This window comes from Drosophila navojoa, chromosome 4, assembly GCF_054131105.1.
Source record: "Drosophila navojoa isolate 15081-1374.11 chromosome 4, UAZ_NAV_1.0, whole genome shotgun sequence".
Lineage (NCBI taxonomy): Eukaryota > Metazoa > Arthropoda > Insecta > Diptera > Drosophilidae > Drosophila > Drosophila navojoa.
In genome coordinates, this window is record NC_142892.1 from 3380159 (window position 1) to 3398535 (window position 18377).

General features: G+C 38.8%; 1 protein-coding gene across 1 annotated transcript; it reads right to left on the reverse strand.

Moving 5' to 3' along the window:
- Positions 1 to 205: 205 nt before the first annotated feature.
- On the reverse strand, positions 206 to 18232 carry DopEcR (G-protein coupled receptor DopEcR). The gene is made up of 6 exons (XM_018102197.3): positions 17483 to 18232; positions 16456 to 16642; positions 2111 to 3168; positions 1830 to 1973; positions 1494 to 1752; positions 206 to 1425 (listed from the first exon to the last, which is right to left on the reverse strand). The coding sequence occupies exons 4-6, from the start codon at positions 1960 to 1962 to the stop codon at positions 849 to 851; spliced, it is 969 nt and encodes a 322-aa protein (XP_017957686.1). The 5' UTR covers positions 1963 to 1973; positions 2111 to 3168; positions 16456 to 16642; positions 17483 to 18232; the 3' UTR covers positions 206 to 848.
- Positions 18233 to 18377: the final 145 nt, after the last annotated feature.

Here is an 18377-nt window from a genome sequence, read left to right on the forward strand (position 1 = left end):
GTGGAACGCGTGGAACTTGTGGAACTACAAACTTTTAACTACGCTCACGATGACCCGCCCACTTGGTGTCTCTCTCCATTTCTCTCTTTGGCATTTATTAAGTTAAGTATTTAAACTAGGTTCTAGAATGCTACTGAATATGGACTTTTCGAAAGCTTTAAACGCCAAGCGTCTAGATATTTGTTGTTTTGCTTCTTATTTTTGGTTTTTCAATAGAGTTGCGGGCTGAAACGGAAACGGAAATGGTAACGGAACTGCGGTCAATTCGAATAGAAATAGAATTTTCTTGTGATATAAGTTGAATACAGAAGTAGACTAGGCATTAGTTGTTATTATCGATGATCGTCTATCGACTATCGATTATCGATTTTGTTGTCTATATGGGTATATAGCTAGATATGTATCACGCTATATACATACAGATATAAGCTCATAAATACACAATAATACATATACATATATATCAATAAATCCCTCGAATTCGTAACATAATTCTTTGCGTTTATGTTTAAAAAACTTTTACTAAATTGTAAAGCTTACGAGCTACTAAATGAATATGTCTTTCAAATCTGTTTAGATGTTCGTGTTCGTGTTCTCTTTGTTGTTGTTGTTAGTGGGTTTTGGGTATTGTGGGTAGTGGAAGTGGGGGTAGGCGTACTCCCCGCCACTCCATTAAATATGCAACCATGTGGCCTAGAGGCAAGTACGGTTCAGTTAGTAGGGCAACTATATATATATATATATATAGATGAATTTCACATATATCTATACATATATATGTGTGTATATATATATATATTGAGAGAGATGCATTTTACAACCAATTTATACTTGAAAATTTAACGGCTCTAGTCATCTGGGTCCAACCCGATTAGCTCCGCTTGCAATCTGCCCTTAGTCTTACAGCAAATGGTTAAACAAAATACTCTCAATGCGATACGAAATTGGGGCGACATGCTGCACATTATCAAAATTTTCCAAAACGAATTCAATATGCCAATCCAGACGACAGCGAAATTGATAAGAGTATTTTGGATAACCTCGCCCATGACCACCTCGTATAGTCGCAATAATATCCATGGCAGCCAGGACATCCAGAATGCAAAGACTAATGCGAATGACATCATATGACTAGGGTTCGATAAATTTTCAGCCAATGCTGTTGCATATTCTTTATCATGTATCGGCTCGCCCGATCGTATCTTACGCATCATTACAAATATGTAGCCATAGTTGTGTACTATCGATATTAAGCTGGGACCTAACACTAATATTGCCAGCGTGGCGCTGTATGCCGCCATGTTGCCCCAGTCGAGCATGCAGATGTGCGATAGATTATTGACTATCGGCTGCGTGTAGCCGAGTATCGGCGGGCAGCACAACAACGCCGCCGATATCCATGTGAAGACCATCCAGCACTGGCAGCTGCAAGAGAAATGGCATTAATCAGTAATTCGATTATCGACTATCGGTTATTGTTGCACATCACTAACCGTGTCTTCGTCTGCACCGTTTCGTAGCGCAACGGCTTGCGCACGGCCAAATAGCGATCCACCGAGATCCACATGAACGTGTAGACCGACACGGCCCACAGCGTCACCTCCAGGTAGCCGGTGAAACGGCACACGATGTCGCCGTACATCCATTCGCCCGTTAGAGCGGGATAGACTGAGAAGGGCACGACGAGCAGGCCGCATAGCAAGTCCGCGATGGCCAATGAGAGCAGATAGTAGTTGATGACCTCTGTGGGACCTAAGAGAGCGCAGCATGTGGAACGTAAGTTCATGTGTGTGTGTGTGTGAGTGTGTGGAATGTGAGCTTAAGCTTACCTTTGAAGTTTGCATAGGTGGCGATGATTAGCAAATTGGATAATACAATTGCCACGCCCAGTATGGAGATGAGTACGGCTTTGGTGAGTGCCTCCAATTTGGAATTATCCTGCAGGTAGCTCATTTCCTGCATTTTTCTGCCCACTGCAAGCAGGTGAGAGAGCGGGTGGTGTGGGGAGCGAAGGATGTGGATATGGTTGTATGTGTGTGTGTGTGTGTTTGTATGTTTGTGGGGAGGCTTAAGGTTATGCTAAGGCCAACAACACACGTAAGCCGCCTACCTCACTTCCTGTCATGACGGCCAGCAGTTAGCGTGTGGCGCCCTCTATTGTGCAATAGCCCAAAAAAGCTAAATGCAAATGCACGGACAAGGTCGCTGTCGTTGTCGCAGTCGCAGTCGCCGTCGGCGTCGACGTACAAATTTTTTTCGTGAGTTTTGTTTTTTTTTCGTGGATTGTTTGTTTATTCCAAGTTTAAGGTTAAGGTGAATGTGGTTGGTTTGTGTTTTGCAATTCGTTTGCGCTGAAGCTCGTTTAAAAGTTGCATTTAAAATTTACCGTTAAAAACTACTAATAGACCGTATTTTGGTTGATGCTTCGACGTGGTTTTAGTTGAAGAGTTTTCTTTTTTTTTTTGGTATTAAATTCACAACGCTCTTTGCTAAGTTTAATTAAAAATTTTATTAATGTCTTTTCATGCACTACTAAAAGGTTTGAATATATGTATATATATTATATATAATATATATGTATCTATATAGCTCTAAATATATAAATTTACTTTCCTTAATTATTTTTTATGTTTTTTTTTTTTCTAAATTTGTAAACTAATTATTTATTTACTTTTGTTTTTTTTTTTGAAACTTTAAAGTGGAAGAATAATGATTATATTTATTATTTAAGTTTAAATTTAATATTAATATAATAATATTAAATGTAATTTATATAATTTTTTTACTCAATTTTACGTTTGCAACACTTTTTTGTTGTTGTTGAATTTTTAAGTAGTTAATTTATTAATTAAGAGCACAGCACAAATTTTTAAAAGTTTTTTCCCTTTTATTTATTTTTTTCTGTTATTTTTAAATATTTTTTGTAAGGCTTTTGATGTGCTACGTTTTTAGGTTGAAAATTTGGGTTATTTTTTTTTAATTTAATTTTGTGTTAATTTTTTTTTTTAAGTTTAGTTTTATTTTACGGTCGTGCTTTTTTGTGATTATCCTTTTGCTTGTAAATTCTGGCTGTTGTTGTTGTTGTATTTATTTATTTGCTCTGCGTGCTGTTATTGTTGTTGTTGTTGTTGCTGTTGTCGTTGACTTTTTTAAGCTAATTGTGCGCATCTAAAATGGAATAAAAATACGAAATTTAGGTATCTATTTTTTTTAATATATAAAAAAATTTTTTGGGCGATTTTTTTTAATATAAATTCACAATATATTTTATATATATATTGTGAACTTTATATAATGGAGATTTATTTAATTTAAAACATATATAATATTATATATGTATTTATAAAAAATTAAATTAAATTATTTTTATATTAAATTTCCATTAAATTGTAAATGAAATTTGCCTAATTCCGTTAAACAAAGTGTGTTTCAGAGTCAAGTCCTGCATAAAATCCTTTACATAAGAGCGTCCTTATCCTGCCCGACAGTTTGAGCATTTTGACTGCTACGCCGCCTGCCCCCTGTGAGTGCCACGCCCAGCTGGTGCTGGTGCTGCTTTTTGCAGTGACCCACTTTGCATTGTGCACTTGACACAGTTTGAGAGGCGTCGCTGTCAAAGCAGCCACTCGAACACAATAGCAATGCGCACTCAGTGCTGCTCAAACTGTTGCGCCGTTTGACAGGCTCTCCAAAGAGAGTCTGGACATATGTGAAGACTCTTGAAATTAACAAAAGCCGATTTAGTTTGGTATTTATTCTTTGTTAGAGTTTGTAGCATAAAATTGAAGTAGGTTTAACACGGTTACTCTCAAACTGTAACACTTAGTATGTTTGCTTTGCTTTAATGAACTGTGTTATAAAGGAAGTAAATACATTTTTCAGTGATGTCTGTCAATGACTCTCAAACTTTTAGTGGACTGCTAGAGCTTAAAATCTCCAGTTTAGCGCTAGTTTATGTTGTTTGCTCTTAAGTTGTGCTGCTGCACTATCTATGGCTCTCAAACTGTGTTTGCTTAGTTATGCTTGTCAAACTGTCAATGAGCAGCTGTAGCTTGCATGCTGTAAAATTTGTAGTTTTACCATCACAGAGACTCCTAAACTGTAACTGGCATGCACTGCATGTCAAACTGTAACGATTTTGAAGCAAGTTGCACAGAGAATCTGAGAATCGTTTCGATTTACTTGAACTTAATAACTTTTACTTGAAGTAATGAGTTTTCATGAACTTATTTTTGTCGCTCTCAAACTGTAAGCGCTGTAAAGCTGACTCAGCTCTCGTCCCATAAATGGCTCATAATCTAAGCAATGACTGCCAAACTGTACAGCACTTAACTATGAGCCATGAAGCATTTGTGGAATTTTGTTTTAGCTAAATTAGTTGTATGTATCAATTAGTTTTAGTTACTGCTCTCTATACTGTAGCTGTCAAACTGTATACACGCTCTTTCCTCTTTAGCAGTTGTCACTATTTTCCTCTTAGTGCTTTCCGCCATCGATCACCCATTTAGCCAGTCGCTGCCCCATCTCGGTATATTTAGCTACATCTTCATCTGCTCACTAAACTCCCTTCAATGAGCCCACACTTTGGCCCACCCACGCAGCTCGTTGGCTCATCAGCATCATTGGACGACGTCATTGCGCCATTTTCCACACACACACACACACACACACACAGACAGAGATGGATAGAAAAACACAAATACAAACACAAACAGCGAAGCCCATTATCAAATGCCATTAAAAGACGGCAGACCGGGCGCCAGAGTTGAAAGGTAAACGATGGAGACAGAGCGAGACGGAGAGAGAGAGAGACAGAGAGAGTGAGAGGCAGATAGAGACTGTAACAAGTTTGTCATCTGCTCGATGCCCGTCTCTCAACTTGGTAATTTAATTAATGCTAACGACGCAATGGTTCGGCAGCTCGACAGGTGATAAATAACAATTGCATTTGGCTAAGCTGCAGAAGGAGCAAACAGCTCGCCGCGACAGGTGCACAGCTTGTCAATCATTGCGTAAGCTGCAGCCACCCAGGGCTGGGGCCTGGGCTGGACTGCTGCTAGGTAAGGCAAGGGTTGGGGTTGGGGTTGGGGTTGGGTTTGGGGTTTGGCTCGGCTTTGGCTTTCATGTCATTTGCGCAAAACGATTTCATGGACGCCGACAACGCGACGCCCCAGCAGCAGCAGCAGGCAGGGGGGGTAGGGGGTGGTGCGCAGGGGAAGTGGCTGTGGCTGTGGCTGTGGCAGCTGCTGCCAATTACAAATGGCAATAACGCTCATTGTGTGCTGCCAACTAAACCGTTGCATAATGAGCTGAACACCACGGGAGCTGCCGCCTGCTGGCCGGGGGCTGGGCGGGCGTGGCACATTAGCGGATGGGGTTCAGCGAACCCAAGAGCAACAATAACAACAACAGAAAATCAATAGGCGCGTGCATATTAATGATTAATTAAGCGAAATCTTTTGCGCATTTTAGCTAAAGAAAGAGAGAGAGGGGTGAGAGAGAGAGAGAGAGAGACAGAGGGAGAGGGAGAGCGGCTAGTCGTGTCTAGAGTTAGACTGATGGCAATTTGATTGCCAAACAGTCTGGGCGTGAGAGTTACTCAATAAATTTGTGAGCTCAAAGGTCGCCCAGGCACTTATGATAGATGAGGGGGTGTACGGAACGGGAGTGGGGGCTAAGTCTACATTGAGGAACTGCTGGAAATTACACAGCAAACACGGGAGTTGGGTGAGCAGCAATCAAAGCGGGTTTATGAAATCATAATTGTTTACTTTTTTTCTAACTCACGCTTTCTTCTTATACGATAGCTGACTCGTAACACTTTTTATACCTTCTTGAACTTTGCAGCTCGGGTATTACTTGGCCGATTGCAGACTCAACTATACTGTTTGATTCAAGAGAAGCAGAACTATCGATTCTCATTTTTCTTTTGCCATCTACTTTCGTCTCTTTCTTTCACTCTTCTGCTTTTTTCTTATATATATTCATAATTTTACCATTCCCCTCTAGCTCGGGTATTACTTGGCCGATTGCAGACTCAACTATACTGTTTGATTCAAGAGAAGCAGAACTATCGATTCTCATTTTTCTTTTGCCATCTACTTTCGTCTCTTTCTTTCACTCTTCTGCTTTTTTCTTATATATATTCATAATTTTACCATTCCCCTTCAAATTTTTATTACGCTTACTCAACGGTATAGGTATTTTTGATTCAGATGAAGATCAGACTCCGTCTATGTCTATTGTCTGTTCTTTCATTTCCATTCCGTCAAGCTATGCTTTCTCCAATTTGCTATTTTTTTCGTAAATCCTAATTTTTTCTATTCTTTTCCATGTTTCGCTTATCCCCTCTTCATATTCTCTTCAGTTCTATATTAATAGCACTTACGTAAGCTCAGTTCCTATGGAGCTGTTGAGCGATTGAGTTTAAAAATAGTATCTAAAGTCCATTCATACTACTGCTCAACAAACTGGAATACCTTTATGAAGTATTGCATAACTGTAAGCAAAGCTAACGGACTCGACAATAGAGCATGTCAGTTTTGTTAGTTTGCTATTCACATGCCCTTATATAACATCAAAAAGTAGGCTACATAAAATGGAAATAAGTTTTTGTTTTGCACAGATTTATGATATGTGAAGAACAAAACGAAAAAAAAAAGTTCCTGTATAAATGCGCGCGAATGTAATGCAGCGTATAATAAAAAGAGTTAAATGTGTGCGTGTGTGTGTGTGTGTGTGTGTGCGTGTGTGTGCAGCCATAAAATATGTATCGCATGCGTGTTTATGGCGCGAGCGAATGCGAAAGATACAGATACAAGAGTACAGCAAGGATATCGAGAGTGAGGTAGTCTGAGACAGAGTGAGATGTAGATTGCCAGACAGAGACAGAGAGCTGGAGAGCTGGGGAGATGTAGGTAAGCACATGACGCCACAGTCAAGTGATTTAGAAAGCCACGAGCTGGAACGACGACGCCATAAAATTATATTTAAATGCCATGGGCAGGTGGTTAGCCAGCCACCCCCCGCCACCCCATGCCAGCTAACGGTAAAAAAAGAATAATAATAATAGAAGCAAATTGCGAGCAAAGCGAGCGAAGGCCAAGGCGAATGCATGCTTAAATATATATATATAGAGTATATAAAATATATATATATATGCATATATTTATCTGTGTGTGTGTGTGAAGGAAAGAGGAAAAGTCTATTCAGTTGATGACGTTGACAGCCGCAGCAGGAGGTAAGGCTGCTGCAACTGCAGTCGCAGTCGCAGTGGAAGAGACTGGGGCGGGGTGGGGTGAGTTGGACCGGACTGAATTGGCTGGGGTTGGCTTGGGGCAGAGCGACGTCATCACGTCAGGCTTATATAAGCATGACCTCAGCAAGTGCCAGTGGCGCAGGCACAGCAACCCGCGGCGCTTACCTTGGCGGCACCACTACCCAATGCCCTGTGCACAATGTGAAAAGAGAGTATATACGTTTGACTGAACTTCTGTGTATCAGCTTGCACGCTGCTTAACAAGAGAGTACATTAGCCTTGGCTATTGAAATGAAGGCAGAACTACAAATTCATCAACAGTTTCGTGTCTATGTAATAGTAGCTCTATACCGATAAATATCGATTGTTGAAACATTAAATTAGAGATGGTAACTGGGTTTACTTTGCTAACTCTCTCGTGATATGTTCAGGTAGGAATAGTTTCAGCTTGAAAGCCAACACGTATAAACAATAAATCTGCTGTTTTGGCAATGCCGATAAATTTCGACTGTTAAAATATTCCACAAAATTTACCTATGAGGATAACTATAAAACATTTTAAGATTTATAATGTCTGCTAGACTATATAGTGAATGCTGCTACTTGCAAACACAAAACTGTTTGTTATCGTTGATATCGATAAATGTTGATTGTTAAAAGAAATCAGCTTAGTCGTAATTCTTGGCTATATACACCCAGACATGACTCAAACATAAAAGCTGTCTCTTTTCAAAATATCGATAAATATCGATATGCCATTGATTTGTATATAATCCAAAGATATTTAAGGTGTTTAGTTTTTGGTATTACAATGATCTTTTATACAATCTAGGAATATTTTAAAGAGTGTAGTAAGACTTGATTTCTGCATAATATGCCATATATGTATATCTCGATAAATATCGATATGTTGCCTATAAGAATATCAATTCTTGTACAATGCTCAGCTTTTATAACTGAATTCCCATTTATTTCAACTTATGCACTGCTTATAGGGTAACTGTCAGTCGTGCAATCCAGTTGGACAGCAGCTCAACTCACACTCACTCGCTCGACTCGCTGCTCTCTGCCGTTGCCACATCTATTTTTAATGCTGTTTATTTTTAGGCACAAAGCCTGCAGCCAGCTCTGCCTGCGTTTCCGCTCTGCCGTTCGCTCGAATCGAATTGTCTCCGCGGACAAAGCCGCGGCAACTGGGAAGCAGCGCGTCATGGCGTGGCTTAAGAACTTTTGCTAGCTGCAAATGCCGCAGGGCGGCAGTTACCCCTTTGCCTGTTGCATGTGCCGCATGCGGCATGCGGACGACTTGGAGCCTGGAGCCTGCAGTGCAGCCAAAATAAAACTTGGCTGCAAAACTTTGTCTCCGCATTGCATTAAAATGTTGGCAAAGTGCTGATTGAAAATTAAGCAAGAAATAATGGCTGTGACTGACTAGAGAATACTCTGCAAATAATCTGAGAGCCCGAAATCCTAAATTAGCGTTTATATATTATTTTTCCTAAAACTTATTGACTAAATTTATTTAGGCTAAAAAAATGCATTACATTTTTTACTTATACAACTTCTTAACTGAAACAAAAGTATGTGTGTGAATGTATGTATATGTATATGTATGTATATGTATATGCATGTATAGCTTATGTATGTATGTGTATGTATATGTATGTATATGTATGTATATGTATGTATATGTATGTATATGAATATGTATGTATATGTATGTATATGCATATGTATGTATATGTATGCATATGTATATGTATGTATATGTATGTATATGTATGTATATGTATGTATATGTATGTATATGTATGTATATGTATGTATATGTATGTATATGTATGTATATGTATGTATATGTATGTATATGTATGTATATGTATGTATATGTATATGTATATATATGTATATGTATGTAGAATCATTGTTTGATTGGATTTACATCCCTACACTGCATACTATATGCAAGGGTATCCACTAGTCGTGCACTCCCCACTCTGCTGCACTCTGCCTTGTTCAAGTCCAATTTGTATTTGCTATAACGTATTACCTTTAGCTTTTTAAATAATTATTCTCTAATGATTATACAGTAATTAACAAAATTGAGTTTTGTCTACGCCAACAGAGTCCATTCCAAACTAAACCAATTTCAAGCGCCATCTCGCTCACACTCTCTCGCACTCTCTTTCTCGCTCCCACCCACGCAGCTCACGTGTTTGCTATGGGTTTTTTTGTCTCCTGTTGTTGTTTTTGGGGCGTGGGCGTGTCAAAGGCATATAATAGCTGCTCTGCCATCGTATATCATGTATGTATATGCATGTATGTATGTGTGTGTGCGTGTGTTTATGCATACAACGCGGCGTATACGCAATTCGTTTGTTTGCCCCAATTGCTCGCTGAGTTTCTGTTTCAGTTTCAGTTCCAGTTCCACTTTTATTGCTGCTGTTGTTGGCCAAGGACACACAGCGCCTTGGCGACGCGCCCGTCCTTAGCTGGCTTTATTGTCTTTCTATTCCCATTTGCAGTTTTCTTTTATTATTATTATAATTTTCGCTTGCTCTCTTTCACTACGGTTTTTTCCTCTTGTTTTGATTTCCCTGGAAACGCTTTACAGTTGTTTGTTTTCGTTTTGTGTTGCATCGCTGCGAAAATTTCGTAAATTAGTTGCGACAGCTCGCAGCGCGTCGCTGGGCCAATGCGACGTATGCGTAATAAATGAAACTTGTGCTCAGGCTAAGGACAATTGTGTCCTGATGCCGGCTATAAAAAGTACACGCCCACAGAGATACACATATACATGCACACATATATACATATATATAGTCAATCAATAAAAAAGCAGTTCCTAAACAACAACAACAGACAATCTGACTGCAACTTGACATTCAGCGAAGGCGTCCAAAGCCAGAGTCAAAGCCAATGCGAAAGCCAGCGCAAGTGCAATCAATATGCCAATGCATCAATTTGTCAATTGTTGTTGTCGCTGTGGCTGGCAATAGCTGCAGCCCGTTTATTTGTTGCTATTATTTGTCATTTGATTGATAAGCCTCAGGCAAAAGGAAAAGCGCGCCACGACAATCGGCAGGAGTTGCATGAGCAGCACAGTGGGACAAGTATGCGAGAAAATAGTTTGAAAAAAAAGTAAGGGAGAAAGAGCGACAGAAACGAAGAGTGGAGAAAAGGCTTAGAAAGTAGACAGAGACAGACAGTAAGAGATTGGGAAAGAAAGTCAAAAAGAGGGGAGGGACGATAAGGAAGAGGATAAAACTTAGAAAGACAGAAAAAGAGAGAAGGGTAGAGAAATATAGAGAAATACTGTAGGAGCGTAATACAGATATACAGAGGGAAGTACTGATAGATAGAAAGAAAAGAGAGAAAGGTCAATAGCTAGAGAGAGAAAGAGAGAGAGAGAGAGAGAGAGAGAGAGAGAGAGAGAGAGAGAGAAAGGGAGAGAGAAGAAGAACGAGACAGACAAAATAAAAAAGGGAGACAGAGATTGAGATTGAAAGATAGAGATAGAGAAATAACGAGAGAGAGAGAAAGAAGAAGAACGAGACAGCCAGAAGGAGAGACAGAGAGATTGCGAGGGAGACAGAGAGAGAAGACATAAGGAAAGCCAGAGAGAGTGAAAGCGAATGACAGAGAGAATGTCAAAGAGGGAGGCAAAAGACAAAAGAAACCAAGAGACAGAGAAAGCCTGAGAAAGAGGGAGAGAGAGAGAAAAGGAGCGACAGACAAGTTCGAAATGAAGACAGAGGCCAGAGAATAAGCAAACGAGACAAGGACAAGCTGTGTCTAAAATCTATTATATTTTTGCTCACATCTCATTGCACTTTGCTCACGGTGCAGCGCTGAGGTTTTCGTATCAACTGTGCGCTGCCATTGCCAATTGTGTAACAAAGAGAGCGAAAGAGAAAGAGGATGAGAGTGAGCTAAGAAGAAGTGAAAAACAGAGAGAGCAAGAGAGAGAGAGAGAGAGCGAGAGAGAGAGGACGCTGCTGTGTCGCTTTACTTCTATTTCATTTGCAATTTATGGCGCGTCTCCTGCTGCATGTGTCTGTGGCATGTGGCACAGTTTGACATTGGGCCAATGCGCTGCAGCAGTTTTAGCCACTATTCAAGTAACTATCCTACCTACATATCTATTATATAAATCAGTGTGGCCAGCCCTCGTCTTATCGCTGACATTTAGTTGCGGGTGTGGCCAAGGTCTGGTCAAATAGTTCCCCCATTGGAGTCGACGTCTGTGACAGACAGCGCCGCTTGACAGCTGACGTCGTCGTTTGTCTGTTTTGATGTTTTGGCCAATGCTCGAGCGCCCATTTAATAAATGTTTCTATTTATGCGATTTTCCAGCGCCAACTGACAGCCGGGCATGATAAGTCACGGCCCCATCAGCTGCTCGACTACGATCATAAATACATAGTAGCTGTCATTAATTGGGCTTTACACGATTCCCTGGTATTGTGATTCAGTTAAGCGGAAATATACCCAAAAAAAGATCCGAAGCTGTCATTTGAAGACTGTCAAATGTCGTCGATCGTTTAACGTTTAAAGAACTTTCCAGGGAGCTTATCATTGAGTTCCATTACGTCATGAGATGTCAGTTGCTGTCTATGGCAGCTCGGGTAGTTTTTTTCCGCTGATCTATGTGAGGCAGTTACTGATATGAATAGTCAAGCTGTCTAGCTCTTCGGTCAGTCAAACAGTCGATTCATCAGTCAATCAATCAAACAATCAGAAATATGTATATGTATTAAGTTTAAGCTTCAATCAGTTTATATATCTCAAAATTTAACCTGCTTAGCTTTCTATGTGCTTCAGTTTTCCCTCTGTTTAGCTCTTCAATCAGTCAAGCAATCAATCAATGGATTAGATGCTAAGCTTAAAATAGATTCTCTGTTATTTCTAGCCATATTTCACTCTAATAAGTGAAAGTATTACGAACCACTTCAAAAATCTATAGACAAATATCATCTACATCTATAAATTTAATATATTCGCCTCATATATTAGCTCATGTTCTATATAGATTCCTTGGAATTCGTAAAATTCACAAATATATAGAGAATTTCATAGTCCATACGTAATTCCATAAAAAATCTTGCCACAATTTCTACTTAGCCGAATTGTATTTGGGGTTTTTTTCCCACATGTTTTTATATTTAGCACTCGGTTGTTTGGCATGTGTACATACTATATCATATATATACTCTATATGTATGTGTTTGGTTTTTGTTTTTATGTATTTACCATTTACTCTCACTTTCTAATTCTCATTTTGGCTTGCGGCTCAGTGATAACAGATGTCTGGCCGCAGCCGGGGGGAGAGGGGGAACGGAACAGAACACGCGACGTGGCCCAAACACACGTTGCGGTCGTAAATCTTGGCGTAGGCGCGTTCAGCTCAGAGAATATGTGACAGACACATGAATATACACACACATACATGTACATATATATACACATATATAATAAATGAGCTATATACATATATATACATGCATATCTGTATATATAGAGAGAGACATATGCTACGATTTGATCAGCTAAGTGTGGGCATATTATGCTGCGGTCTATCTATAAAGCATTCGTGGTTAAACACTTTGGAAATAACTAATTAAGTGGATATTTGTAAACATTAATTATGATAAATATCCAAAAGGGCACATTTGGTGCTATAAAATTAGAAGTGCGCGCTATATATGTCAAAATATTTAGAAACCATATAAGACGCATTTCATATTATTTATTGTGATTATATTTATTTAATATTTATTATAGCAAAACAATTTCATTTAACTGTTCGAATTAGTAAGAGCATAAATTTTTCAAATTTAAGTATGTTTTTTATAATATTTAAAAATAAGTTGGCAAAGTTAATTTAAGCAGAAAGATCTATAAATTCCTCGCCTTGAATTCTCGACATTAATCAACTTTGTTTACATTCCATTTTTGTTTTGATTGAACAATGTGATTAAAAAAAAACATTTTGATTAAAAGAAAAATGAATAATAAAACAAGAAAGAAAGCTCTAGTCGAGACTGCTCGACTACGAGATCCCCTGAACCCTACAAGCAACTGATATTTCAAACTGATATTTCAAACACACACGCACACACACACACACACACGCATACAAACAAACACACGCACACACACGCATACAAACAAACACACGCATATACACACACTCACAGATACAGGCGATTGCGCTTGGGTTGCGCTGCAGTGTTGGCAATATAATGATAACTTATTTGTTGAATAATTTAATTTCTAGACGTACGATCATAATGAAACTTTCAGAACGTAATCATAATGTTAAAATGTATGTGTATACCGAAGCACAAGTCTCTAGTATTTGATATACGACTTTTACAAAGATGAGGGTGAGGGGGTGGATTTAGGGGTGGGGGTAAATTTTAACAAAAACCGAAATTGTATAAAATACATCTTTATATACATTTTAAAATTGGAGACTCTAGCTTGAAAGATGTAGGAGATATAATTTTTTAAGTGATCTTCGATAAGGTTTTTTATCGATAAAAAAGTATCGGAATGAGTTATCGTTTTTTAGTGATAAACTCGATCTGCGCGTGATATGTACGGACATTTTAAAAAAAAGTTGAAGTCTCTAGCTCTTATATCTTCTGAAATCGACGCGTTCATGCATACGGACGGACGGACGGACGGACGGACGGACGGACGGACGGACGGACGGACGGACGGACACAGACAGACGGACAGGCCCAAATCGACTCAGCTTGTCGCCCTGATCAAGAATATATATACTTTGTGGGGTCTGCCACGCCTCCTTCTGCCTGTTACATACTTTTAACAAAACCATTATACCCTGATTTCCCATTTTCAATGGGTTCAGGGTATAAAAATAATAATAATTTACTTACAAAAATATATTTTTTTTAAAATTGTTATATATTTTTATATAAATTTTATATTTTTTTTTTATTATATATTTTTTATTATATATTTTTTATATATATTTTTTTAAATTTGTTTGTTTAACAAAAATGTAACCATAACCAATAAGTTACTAAATAAAAAATGTTTTACGTTTTGTTTTCATTTTTTTTTTTAATTCTTGCACAAAATTTTATGGTACATCTTTTGTCAATAACTAGCTAAATAAATTATTTTTATAAAAAAAAAAAAAATATTTAAAAAAAATTGTATAAGTATATAAATTTTTTATTTTTAAAATAATATTTGTATATGTTTTTATTTATTACTGAACAAATTTTTTTTTACATTACGAATTTTATACAAATAATATATATATTATTTAATTAAGCTAACTTATTCTTTTATTTAACTATATAGTCTCAATTTATTGGCATAGATAATACTAAAAGTAAAATAAACAATTTTTTTCTATTTCTTTTTTACTTAATTAGTTAAGCTTGTGCTCTACTTATTTAATCGCTCTGAGCAATGGCAAGTACACTCTTGGAAAACCCATGCATAATACATATGAATATGTACATATATATAAATGCATATATACATACACATACATATACACATACATATGTATGCAGTATTGTGTTGCAGCTGGGCTAATTGAAAGCGTGGGTGGAAAGAAAAACAATTACGTCGCAGCTCATAAATGTGGCAATAAGAACAAAAGGGTGGCCTAACAAGAAAAACGGCGGTGGAATTGAAAAGCGTAAGAGGGAAATGTGTGGCCAAATGGGGAGCAAAGGCGGGGCAAAGGCGGGGCAGAGTGTGCGGCATGCGCCATTTGGCATGTAAATTAGAGGCCAGCCTTGAAGTATGCAATGCAATTTGTGCGCTGGACGCGCAGCGCAAAATGTTGCATGCAGCCAGCCATGTGTGAAAACTTGCAACTGTGCCAGCAGCAAAGAGAGAGAAAGAGAGAGAGAGAGAGAGAGAGAGAGAGAGTGAAAGCGAGCTTCGATCTGAAGACCCTTGAATTATGCAAAAGGCAAGCAAAGACGACCTTGACGTGGGGCGCAGGGCGCTGAGCTGGTGGCGCCACAGCCGGTGGCAAGGTGTGAAATTTCCCATTGTGTGATCGATAAAGTGGCCCATGTCTGTTTCATGATTATGATACGGGCGGGCGGTTGCTCGCTCACTCACTCACTCAGTCGGCCTGTCGGTGGTGCGTCCTTGAGCAAAAAATTTACGACAAAATAAACAACTTGACGGGCGAGCAAAGAAAGCCGAAGAAAGCGTCTATAGATAAGGACGCAAGGACACGCAGGCAGCAGCAGCAGCAGCAACTCAGCTGGGCTCGGCTCAATTTTATGACAGTAGCACGACGGCCCCACCCATTCATCTCCAGCGCCCCACCTCCCGCACTGCCACACAAAAGACAAATTGCCTATAAAACAAAAGTTGTTCATAAAATGTAGCGAAGCGAAAGAAAAGGATACGCATGCAATATCCCTAAATAATAGATATAGAGTTTAAGCGAATTATCTAAATACGAAAAGTTCGTCTATTTATTAAAGTTCTAGCGCTTTTCTTATATTTTAAACATATTTAACAAAAATTTGTACTTTTGCAAGCACTGTTTAATCTGCTTCAATTGATAAGCCCAATGCCTGTCAAAGTTGCATGCATGTATGCGTGTGTGTGTGTGTGTGAGAGAGCAAATGTAACACTTAAGCTGCGCTGCTCAAATGAGCTTTCCAATATTTACGCAGCGACTTGGCTTTGGCTGCTGCTAATCTCAACTAGCTGCTGACTGCGCTGCCACTGCCTTAGCCTCTGCCAGCTGGCTTTAGCTTGGGCCTCTGCCTCTTCTTCTGTCTGTGCCTCTGTCTCTGCTCTGCCCGCTGCCGCTGCCAGCTGCCTCTGCTTTTACCTTAGCTTGTGCCTCTGTCTCTGCTTGCTAGCCAAACATTTTTTGCATTGAGCTTTTCAAGTAAATTTGCTTGTTTGCGCTGCCTATTTGAGGCACAGCTGCACAAGAGCTACAGAGACGGCGACGCAGCTGCTGCGCAGCGTTTGACAGCTAGAACCGTTAGGCTTTCGCTTTGGCTTTGGCTCTGGCTCTTGTGGGTATTTCGGGGTTGTTTATGTTTTGCTTTGTTGCTTCGCTAGCTGCTGTTGAGGTAGGATGTGTGTATGTGTGTGAGTGTGCGTGAGTGTATGTGTGTTGTACATGTTTCTAGGTGTGTCTATGGCTGCAGCCAGTGTTGTATACTCACCTTTGACTTGACATCTTTTGAGTGCTGTTCAACATTATTATTATATATAATTTCATTTGTTTTGTTTCTGATTTGATTTGGTTTTCGTTTGCTGTTGTTGTTATTGGTGTTTTTGTTGTTGTATATTTAATTATATATTTATTACATTTTGTCTTGAACACTTTGTCTTTATCACTTGGCTGTTTGGCTGCAACGGTTCAGAAAAAAACTATCAAATGTCTAGGTGCGTGGGCGAGTCTTATTAACGGTCGCGCCGCACACTCATAAATCAATCAAATAATATTTTAATACATGTATTTAAATAAATTATACGTTAACGTTGAACTATAGATAAGAAAATCAAAGTGTTATTTAAACTATTTAGATTTGGGCTTAAAATAACATTTAGATAAATGTAAATGTGGGGCATTAGATGGGATTTTGTCGGGCTACAGTAAAACCACGCTATGGCGCCCAGCTGCCTTTGTAAATTCTTGATAAAAAAGTTGAGGAAAATTTAATCCGCCAGCTATAGATATTGATGGGGCTAAGGTTTATTTATGCAGTTTTAAATAGAAGTGTTTTTATCATTATATTTGTGTCTAAAAATTTAAATTTAAATTCATAATATTTTTACACTAATATCTTTCATTTGCTGTATAGTTTGTTGTTTTGATGTTATATAGAAAATGTTGTTTATCATTTAAATAGTGCGCATATAATAAATTTGATCTCTACTTTCTCTCTCTCTCATAATAAAATAAATTATTAAATTAAAAATTTAAAAAATGTATTAAAACTTTAGTTCGCTAATTTTTTTGCAAATATTTTAAGCAATTAAAAATTAAAAAAAATATATTTCCCAAACACTTTTCAACATTTATAAAATTATTCTTTTCCATTTAGTTTTTGGTTGCAATTTAGTTAGCACTGAGACTTGGTATAATTTTCACAGTTTTCATTGAATTTTTACACACGTGCTAGCTGGCATTGATGTTGCCCCAATGTTTTTGGGGCACATGCCACACAGGCTTTTTTTTTGTTTTACTTGTTGGCTTTTCTTGTGCTTCGGCTGCTGCTGCTGCCTCGCTTAGCCTTCAACACACACACACACACACAAGCCAGCAGGAGCACACACACACACACACACACACACACACTTGCACGCAGTGTCTGTGTAACATGTGCGCAGGTGTGCGCCTTGACTTATATCTGTTTTTTTCTCTTTTTTTCAATTATTCACAAGTTAATTAAATAAATTTGCATAATTTACTTGCTGAAAATTGTAAATTTTGATCATTTCCTGATATTACTTTTATTTCGCCCGTTTTTCTCGTTGACACACAAAATAGTTGAAGAGTATAATCGAATGAAAAACGGTTTTTTTTTGTTGACCAAAAGCGGAACAGAAAGAACAGAAAATTTTGTTTGCTGGTCGCTGTACGCTTGTATGTGGGTGTATTAGTATATGTGTGTGTTTGTGTCTGACTGTTTCCAACAACCACTGAACGCGCCCGCGCTGCTGCTACTGCTGCTGCTGCTGCTGCTGCTGCTGCTGCTCGATGCGTGCGTACGTGCGACACGCTGAATGTCTGACTGGCGACTGAGCCAGTATATCGAACTTCAATTGGACTAACGCCCCCAGAAGAGAGCGAGAGCACGCGAAAGCGAGCTGGAACGTGCGCCTGCAACAACACGCAACAGGAAGAGGCAGAGAGACAGAAAGTGAGAGAGAGAACGCGAAAGTGTGAGTGTGAGCTTTCGCCTAGTTTATGTGCGACGCTTTTTTCGCCGAGCTTTTTGTAACGCACATGGCATTTGTTTATATTTGTTGGTCTTTCCAAGTCGCCTGACTGGAAGCGGCGCGCCGCGGCGACTCTTCTGCTGTTATAAATAGCCATTGCATATTTTTAGGCCGCATTTGCGGCGAGTGCGCAGAAGAT